Genomic DNA, 10,079 nt, shown 5'->3' on the forward strand with positions numbered 1-10,079 from the left:
TATATCAGAGATGACTCCAACCAGCAGTCTGTTTTCCCCCAATTCCCAATGACTCAAGTTTTCGAAGAGCTCCTTGATGCCACACTCTGTGAAACATGGTCTTGATGTCAATGTCAATCACTCTCACTTCCCCTTGGAATTTAGTCATTTGTCCAGGTTTGAACCAAGGCTGCACTGAGGTTAGGATGTTGGTGGCCCAAGTGGAACACAAATTGAGCAAGAGTGGGCTGGTTATTGCTAAATAAATGCTGCTTAATAGCACTGTAAGCCCACTGTCACTTTGCTGATCATTTATTGTGGACTAATGGCTGGGTTAGATTTGTCCTGCTTTTTGTGTGCACGATGTATCTAGGGTAATTTTCCATACTGTCAAATAAATGCCAGTGTTGTAACTGCTATGGAAAAACTTGGTTAGGGGTCCAAAATGTTCTGGAGCACAAGTCTCCAGTACAATAGCCAGAATGTTGGCAGGGCCCATAGCCTTTGCAGTATCTTAGCGTCTTCAGCCATTTCTTGATGTCACGTGGAGTGAATTGAATTGGCTGAAGACTGATGTCTGTGACATTGGGCACCACTGGAGGAGTCCAAGATGGATCTTGAGGCTGAGGATTGTTATGAATGCTTCAGCCTTACCTTTAGCACTGCTGGGCTGGGCTCATCTATCAGTCAGGATATAGTTACATTTCCAGGCTACTCCTTGAGTGAGTTGTTTAATTGTTCACCACCATTCACAACGAGAGGTGCCAGGACTGCAAACTTTAGATCTGATCTGTTGATTCTGGGATCCCTTAGCTCTGTCTATCATTTGCTACTTTTGCTATTTGGCATGTGAGTAGTCCTGTTTGGTGGCTTCATTGGGTTGACACTCATTTTAAGTAGATCTGGTGCTGTTGATGCGCTGTCCATTTAACCAGTGTTGATTCCCTAATTTGCTGGTAATGGTAGAGTTAGGGGATACATTCTGGAGTACAGTTCTGCTGCTGTTGATGATACCCAGTGCTCCATGGACTCCTAGTCTTCAGTTTCTGGATCTTCTTGAGATCTAACCCATTTACACGGCGATAGTTTCACATAACATGGTGGAAGGTATTCCCACTGTGAAGGTTGGACTTTGTCTTCACGAGGACTGGTTGGTGGTCACTGTCACCAGTACTGTCATGGACAGATGCAGTTTCATAAGACCATCGGAGATAGGAACAGGAGTAGACCTGCTCTGCCATTCAATAGGATCATGGCTAATCTGACATTCCTCACATCCACTTTGAGTCATAGAGATGCACAGTAGGGAAACAGACCCTTCAGTCCAACCTGTCCATGCTGACCAGATATCCTAAATTAATCTTGTCACCATTTGGCCCCTATCCCTCTGAACTCTTCCTATTCATATCCCCATCCAGGTGTCTTTTAAATGTTGTAACTGCCAGTCTCCACCATTTCCTCTGGACACACACATCATCCTCTGTGTGATTCCCACCTTTTCACTCTAACCCCTTGATTCCCATACTGATCAAAGGAATAGGATGAGGTCAAGCATTATTTTACCTCTTGGTTCCCTCACCACCTGCCACATACCCAGTTGAACAGCTATGCCCTTCAGCACCCGACCAGCTCAGCCGCTAGTGATGCACCACTCTAGATGTCTTCATTTCTATTACATTAGCTTCTCTTGGTGTTAGGAGAAAATGCAGACTGCAGATGCTGGAGAGTCAGAATCGAAAAGCGTGGCGCTGGTAAAAGCTCAGCAGGTCAGGCAGCATCTGAGGAGCAGGAGAGTCGGTTTCAGATATTGCAGGGTTAATGCCTGAAATGTCGACTCTCCTGCTCCTCAGAAGCTGCCCGACCTGCTGTGCTTTCTCTTGTTATTACATCAGATTGCCCACTCTTTAAATGGCAGAAGCACGGTTCATCCACAAACTAGCCAGTCTCAAGGCCTGTCTCTCTGTCTCAGTGACAGACAAGTGGTTATTGTTTGAAGTGTGCCATGCTGCCTCAAATGTAGCTGAGCTGCAGGAATCTCTCCTGCCCCCACATCCTGATCCCTAAAACCTGTCCACCATCTGTAAGGTACAAACCAGGAGTGTGATGGAATACTCTGCACTTGCCTGGATGGGTGCAGCTCCAACAACACTCATGAGGTTCAGCAAAAAGGCCACTTAACTGGCATTACATCTGCCACCTTCAAAATTCATTTTCTTCATGCACAATGGCATCAAAATGTACCATCCACAAGATGCACTGCAGCAACTCGCCAAGGCTTATTCCACAGAATCACCCAAATCCACAACCGCCATCCAAGCCACTTTGATGACCAAACGCACCAGGCACATGGGTCACCAACCACCTGCCATCCTGATGTGGAATTACATTGCAGTCGCTCCACTATCACTGGGAATAACTCTTGAAAATGACTGTGCATCTGCCTACCCCACATGGGACAGCACTTCAAGAAGTTAGCTCACCACCACCTTCTCAAGAGCAACAAGGGGTGGGTGATAAATGTTGCTCACACCTTAGGAGTCAATAAATGAAAGGTAATGCAATTTTACATTGTTGTGCATTATGTCACATGCATCCTAATAACACCACGCATGTTTTTTACTTAACCATTACAGAGAAAAAGTTTTGGATTCAATCCATTGATTAAATATGAAGTGAAGCCACAGATTGTGTGTAAGATTTAACATAAAGGTCACATTTTGTAACTAACTCGAATCTTTCACTGAACATTAATTTCAGTGGTAGACCTTCTTTGTGTCGAGATCATACTCATTGTGCTCCTGCTCTATATCCTTGACATTTTGTGTGTCTGTGCCAATAATAGCGTGTGATTAAAAAGTTGTTATTTCACCTACCTGACACAGATTTTCTCTGAATTGTTAAAGGGGAAGCTAAAGCGAAAACCAAATCAGCTTCATGTATTCTTTCAACAGCAACAAGCATCTGCTGTAACCATAGCAATGTGTGCCATAATAATTGTCATCGAGTCCCTCTAACATCCACATGACAAATAAAAAGCTACACTGGATACATTGTAACACACAACAGGACAATTCTCTCAGCATGAAGGACATTATATCAATGTAGATTGTTCCAAAGTGAAACTCAGTCTGTTTGGTCTGGTGATTCAGATCATTAAAACATTTCTTGGTTCTTGAACAACATTGAGGAATTCTTGTAGTGTAGGTTTGTCAACTGATACCTTAAAAACTGATTATTTTGTCATTCATCTCTTCCCTGTTTCTTGGACAATGGAACCAATTTTCTCTCTGGGTGCTCAGCCGGAGGAGTTTAAGGTTCCTACATAGAAAGCTAAATCATTTTTTTCCCCATTTGGCTTGATCAATTGTGCAACTGATCAGAGAATTCATGGATCATTCCTGATCCATCTTACAATTGGAATTTAGATCCAGTGCCTGTCATGAGGACTCTTTCGTGTTTTAAAAGCAGACTGTTGTTTCAGCAGTGGAGAGCATTTCAATTCCACAGTGATAAAGCTGTTTTTCAAAATGAAGGTTTGAACAGGTACAAGTGCTCCTTCCTGATGGCCCAATACATCTGCAATAATCGGGATATTAAACCGGCAACATAGGGAAACAATGAGGCTTATACTTCAAAGTAGGATCTTATAAGCAAAGTCAAGATTGGAGTGGTGATGGAAAAGCACAGCAGGTCAGGCAGCATCCGAGGAGCAGGAAAATCGACGTTTCAGGAAGGAGCCCTCATTCCTGATGAAGGGCTCCTGCCCAGAACGTTGATTTTCCTGCTCCTTGGATACTGCCTGACCTGCTGTGCTTTCCCAGCACCACTCCAATCTTGACTCTGATCTCCAGCATCTGCAGTCTTCACTTTTGTCTTGTTAGCAAAGACTGGGGGTGAAAGGTTATCGGGGTTGGTGGGAATGCAGAGTAATCAGTTCAGCCATGATGGTATTGAATGGTAGAGCAGGTTTGAAGGGCCAATTGGCCTCCTTCTGCTCCTAATTTGTGTTTTATTATGTGTATCTAGGTGTGAAGTATGCTGTTTGGTTTCACTGAAAGTGATTCCTTTTTCATGGTTATCTGAATTATTCCACATTCCCCCACCCCCACCCCCACCCCCACCCCCACGTCTCTGCATTCCCCCATCCACAATCGTTTGTTTAAAGTTCAACTTCCTTCCTCAAACCAATCCAGTAATAAGACAGCCTTCATCTGCCTTTAAAACATTATCTGCCTTTGCTCATAGGTGTCCACCCCAGGATCTCTCAGTGTAATCCCTACTTTTCACTGAGTCATAGAAACGTAAAGCGCAGTCCATTTAACCACACGGTACCTATGCTAGCTCTTTGAACAAACAGCAGTATACTGTTCCATAAATTTGTAACTTCTTCCTCATCAATAATCAAAATTACTGATGGGGCAGCTTTCCCCATCTCTACAGGTCAAATCACCCATAGCTGAACAAGTATTCAATTGATTTCTTGTTTAGGGTAGTGGGTTGGGTAGAGGTTTTTGGGGAGAAAGTGAGGACTGCAGATGCTGGAGATCAGAGCTGAAAATGTGTTGCTGGAAAAGCGCAGCAGGTCAGGCAGCATCCAAGGAACAGGAGATTCGATGTTTCGGGCATAAGCCTTTCTTCAGGAATGAGGAAAGTGTGTCCAGCAGGCTAAGATATCTTAGCCTGCTGGACACACTTTCCTTATTCCTGAAGAAGGGCTTATGCCCGAAATGTCGAATCTAGAGGTTTTTGGGCATTGGGATAAGCTTCAACAGTGCAGCCTCTAAAGAATTACTGTCAGAACAGCCCAAATCTCCACAGTATCCTGCACTCTTGCAAGCTCCATTCCAATCTATGGAATGTTAATGCTGCCTCTCTCTCCAACCCAGACCTACTGAGTATTCCCATGCTTCCCGTTTTGTGTTTATACTTCCAACACCCACAGTATTATACCGCAGCCAAATGCAAAAGCAGGTTATCATTGAGTTGGTATCTTACTGGGTACCATTAAACACGTGAAGGTCCCTTTAAATAGAAAGAAATTCTGTCAGCCAAAACAGATCCTCACCCAGCAGTATCTATCCATCATGCTGTTGGGCAGTTCCTGTTTGTAATAGATTGTTGAGATTAACCCTAGGCATATTTAGTTTGTAAGCTCATGTTCCTGAGCACTGGGTGGGAAAATAGCAGGCATAGACAGTAACCATGTTCACACTTCCTAGGCTGAGATTGAGTTCCCAAGTATCTGTGCCCTTTGGACCCCCTCCTTTTCTGTCTGATTCTGAACAGTATTGGGACACTAGTTGGATCGCAGACAGATCACAGCAGAGCCTGAATCCAGCCTTCTTTCAATGCTGACTTTCCATATAAACATATAAGTTAGAACCAGGAGAAGGCCATTCAGCCCCTTGAGCCTGGTCAAGCCATTTGACAAGAGCTGATCTGATTGCAACTTCAATTCCATCCAACCATCTACTCCCAATATCCTTTTGCCCTCTTGCTCACCAGGAATCATTGTGTTAAAAATATTGAAAAGCTCTGCAGATTTCCAGCAATAGGAACTCGGGTTTAATTCAAACCCCCTCCTATCCCCCCAACCTGACACCCCCCGCACCCACCTACACTCCTTTCATAGTTCAGTGCTGTACAGGAAAACAATCAAGGATGATACAACACAGCAAGAAGCATTCAGTCCTTTTATAACTATGATGGGAACTTATCAGAGTGATCAACCCCCCCTCCTCGCCTTCTATTCCCACAGCTCCACAATTCTGCCACCTCTGGACAATTATTGCTTTTGCTTTTGAACATTGCTAATTGAATTTTCACTGCTCTTTCAGGTTGTGCATTTTCAGATCACAATCATTTTCTGTGTGAAAGTAAGGAAAATCTTTGTCTTACCTCAGGTTGCAAAGGTTACCTCAACCTGTTTTACAATTTCCCTGCTGAACTTTGCTAACTAATTACAAAGGAGAAAGTGAGGACGGCAGATGCTGGAGTCATTCCTGAAGAAGGGCTCATGCCCGAAACGTCGATTCTCCTGCTCCTTGGATGCTGCCTGACCTGCTGCGCTTTTCCAGCAACACATTTTCAGCGGTAATTAATTACAAAGCCAGGGGCTGAACTCTGGATATTTTGTAACCTTGTATTTTCATGAGGTGTCTGTACCATATTTCTCAAGTGAGCAGGGAAACCTCCAAAAAAAAAAGACAGGATTCAAAGTGCTGAAATTCATTAACACCCACTGGAAAAAGAGAGGGGGGGGGGGGGGGGGGGAAAGAAGCAGCGTCTTTGGAATGGCATTGGGATTGTTCACTTTCAGGATTGGTAACAGAAAATGAAAACGAGGGTAATAATCGACACAGTTTCAAATACTTTATCAAAAGAAAAATGTCAAATATCATACATTTCAATGTAATTTGTACAAATATCAACAGCTCCATCCAAAGTTGATTGATTTACAAATTTCAGTTGAACATTTTGAAAATGGAAAGGAGACTGTTAACGAACTCATTTGTTCAAATGAAAAAAAATGAATATTCATTATTTTTAAAAACACTTGAAAATTACCCCTCACCCAACACAAATGAAATGATTGCTTTATTCCCAAAGTTCACAGTTTGTAAAATGCTGCAGTCCATCCATTGTGGTAACCATTTCTTACCCATGTCCTAGTAAAAATGATCTCCTTGAGAGTGGCCTGCTCAGTACAGTCATTGTGATACTTTGTGGCAATCACTTTGTGGTGGAAATGCTGGGCAAAGGAAATGCAAAGTACTTAAGGTAACAGATAAGATTCTGATTTGTTTGTGGAGTACAAGAGAAACACAATGGAGGTAAAGGAATCATCATGCTGTGATCAGTAACATTACTTAAATACAATCATAGAATCCATACAGTGTGGAAGCAGGCCATTCAGACCATTTCGAGTCCACACTGACCCAGTCCCCTACTCTAGCCCCGGAATTCTGCATTTCCCACGGCCAATCCACCATACTTGCACATCCCTGGATAATATGGGCAATTTAGCATGATTGATCCACCCTAACGTGCACATCTTTGGACTGTGGGAGGAAACCAGAGCACCTGGAGGAAACCCACACAGACACGGGGAAAATGTGCAAATTCTGCACAGACAGTCGCTCAAGGCTGGAATCAAACCCCGGTCCCTTGCGCTGTGAGGCAGCAGTGCTAACCATTGAGCCACCATGCCAACCCTATTTCCTCATTACCTGTAACCTTTGGATAACCGAACGTAGCCAATTCTGCCCAGTCCCCTGAGCCCCAACAGTCACAGGCAAGCCAACCCTGCGTCTCTCTTCGAAAATGTGAACACGAGTTCCATCAGTCATTTTCTTTGACTCCAATGACCATGGCTAAGGTTTTTAAGGCCAAGTGCTGGGGCGATGGGATCCAGATTGGGAGGGAAATGGGCTACAGACCCTAGGTCCCTGGGGTACAGTTACTAGGAGCCTTTGGGGAGGGGGGGTGGGTGGGCAATGCAAGGGATTCCCCACAGCCCCCTCCCTCACCTACCCAGCCACTCCCACCCCCTATTCCACAGTCCATTCAGCCCCTCCTCTGCTCCATGCCATTGGGCAGGAAGCCAGCGATGATGGGCACGGGCCAGATGAGAGCGGCCACGCTCCAGATGATGATGACGATGGTCATGAAGCAGGCCACCAGGGTGGACTCGATGGGCTTGCGGTTGACCCTCCAGCTCCTGTCCCAGTTCAGCTCCTCCAGGCTGAAGTGCAGGCAGCAGAAGCTGACCTGCTGGCCCTGGGGGCCGGGGAGGGGGACGGGGCGACTCCGCCGGGGGGGTGAGCCGCATCCCACGCACAGCTTGAACTCCTGCTGGCCCCCTCCCACCCCGACATGGTCAATGACGACGGGGGGGAAGACCCGGGTGAACGCTGCCGAGAAGAAGGAGCGGGCGTTGCTGTTGGTGGTGAACAGGAGCACGTCGCACTTGAAGCCCATGGACCTCTCCCAGCGAGCCAGCAGCGAGGTGGCCACCAGCCGCAGCACCGTGATGTTGCAGGGGCTGGAGGAAGGGCTGAGCCCCGGGGCCCCGGCTGCAGCCCCAGGCTCCCCTCCACCGCCAGCCCCCTGCAGCTCCAGCCGGCCAGCCAGGGAGAAGTTGAGGGCCGTGCTGTTGGGCTGGAGGTAGAACTCCTCCCCGCTCCAGCTGTGCGAGCCGCCGCTGGCGAGCAGGAGCACCAGGCTCAGGAACTGGCTGCTCAGCATGGCACTGTGCCAGGGCACTGCATGGTCACTGGGGGACACCGCACTGGGGAGCAGGAGATCTCCCCCCACCCAGCCCCAACCCTACCTGCTCCTCCCCAGCCCCTGCACACTCTAAAACAGGGTCTATCTGAAACTCTAGGACAGGTGAGCTCCTCTCTCTGTAGAGCAGTCTGTCTGAGTCTCCCTCACTCTCTGTAACACAGGAGGTCTCCAGTCTCTCTCTCTCTCTCTGCACACTCTCAAATAGGGTCTGTCTGAGACTCTGTAGGACAGGTGGGCTCCTCTCTCTGTAGAGCCGGCAGTCTGTGTGAGTCTCCCTCACTCTCTAACAAAGGAGGTCTCCAGTCTCTCTCTCTCTGCACACTCTCAAACAGGGTCTGTCTGAGACTCTGAAGGACAGGTGGACTCCTCTCTCTCTGTAGAACAGGCAGTGTGAGTCTCCCTCACTCTGTAACACAGGAGGTCTCCAGTCTCTCTCTCTCTCTTTCTGTGAGCACAGCTGTACTCTGTAAAGCAGGCGAGCCCTTCGAGTCTTGTTCACTCTCTGTGCACCGCTGTACACTCTAAGTTAGAGACGATAAAACTGCAGATGCTGGAATCCAAAGCAGACAGGCATGAGGCTGGAGGAACACAGCAAGCCAGGCAGCATCAGGAGGTGCTGATGTCGACGTTTCGGGTATTAACCCTTCTTCAGGAATGGTAAGATGAGCTCTCTAAGCCTTGTTCTCTCTGTAATACAGGATGGTCTCCAGGCGCGCTCTCTCTCTCTGTGCACTCTAATACAGAGCGACTCCTTTCTACCTGGGAAAAGCTGTACCCTGTAAAGCAGGCGATCTCCCTGAGATGTGTTCACTCTGTACACCCTGTAGTACAGGAGCCTTGTTTCTCTGTGGGCACTTTAAAGCAGGCGATCTGTCTTGAGTCTTGTCGCTTCCTCCCTCTGTGCACGCTGTAGTACAGGAGCTGTACACACTAAAGCAGGCGATCTCTCTAAGTCTGTTTCTCTCTGTGCATGTTGAAAAACAGGAGAACTTCTGTGTCTCTCGCTGTGTGCCGGGATGGACACTTTAAAGCAGACGATCTCAGCTCTCTCTCACTCTCTGCTGTATTACAGAAGGATTCCAGTTTTTCTGTGAAGAGCTAAAGCAGGCGACGTCTCAGGGTTTTGGTTTCTCTCTCTCTGTGCATGTTGTAGTACGAGAGGTCTCCAGGCTGTCTTTGTAGAGCCGGACACTTTAAAGCAGGCGATCTCTCGGAGTCTCCCTCTCTGTGTGTGCAGAGCTGTGGTCCAGGAGATCTCCAGTGTGTCTCTGTGCAGAGCTAAAGCCGGCGATAACCCCTTCTCTCTCTGTGTGAATTGCTGCACTGTGTAACGCAGGAGGTCCCCTCCACCCACCCCCGTCTCTCTCTCTGCAGTGCTGTCTGTATAAAAACTCCCAGCGGTTTCAATAATTTGCACCAACCGCCCCACGCTGTATTTCTGTAAACCTCAGCTTCTCTTAAAGCTGCAACACAGTGGGAATTTTTAACATCTTTGTTCTAGCTCATGGTCCAGTTAGGGAAACAAAAACAAAAACATTCCTGTCCAAACATCCGTTTTTGTGTTTGCAAAGATACATTAATTCCTTTGGAGTGCTTTGATGTGAAACTCGAGAGTTGTCAACAAGGCCTGAGCAGATCTGGTTCAACCACTTGAGACGATTAGCAACCCAATTAACAACCGAGTCATTTCGGATTTCCACTTGTGTAGAGAAATATCCTTTTGACCCTGAAAACAACACGCTTCTCCCGGTGTCTGACCTTAATCGTGTTCATCATTTCCGTTTTCTAAAATATCAGAAACGTTTTTCTCA

General features: G+C 46.7%; 1 protein-coding gene across 1 annotated transcript; it reads right to left on the reverse strand.

The window, feature by feature from the left end:
• Positions 1 to 6,403: 6,403 nt before the first annotated feature.
• LOC132832176 (transmembrane protein 158) lies at positions 6,404 to 9,662 on the reverse strand. Its single transcript, XM_060849926.1, has one exon. It carries the CDS (start codon positions 8,224 to 8,226, stop codon positions 7,546 to 7,548), a length of 681 nt encoding a protein of 226 aa, XP_060705909.1. The 5' UTR covers positions 8,227 to 9,662; the 3' UTR covers positions 6,404 to 7,545.
• Positions 9,663 to 10,079: the final 417 nt, after the last annotated feature.

The sequence above is a fragment of the Hemiscyllium ocellatum genome, chromosome 34, assembly GCF_020745735.1.
Source record: "Hemiscyllium ocellatum isolate sHemOce1 chromosome 34, sHemOce1.pat.X.cur, whole genome shotgun sequence".
Lineage (NCBI taxonomy): Eukaryota > Metazoa > Chordata > Chondrichthyes > Orectolobiformes > Hemiscylliidae > Hemiscyllium > Hemiscyllium ocellatum.

Bases quoted from the DNA above. Each gene is read 5' to 3' on its own strand.
- LOC132832176 (XM_060849926.1), bottom strand. From the start codon at position 8,226: ATGCTGAGCAGCCAGTTCCTGAGCCTGGTGCTCCTGCTCGCCAGCGGC.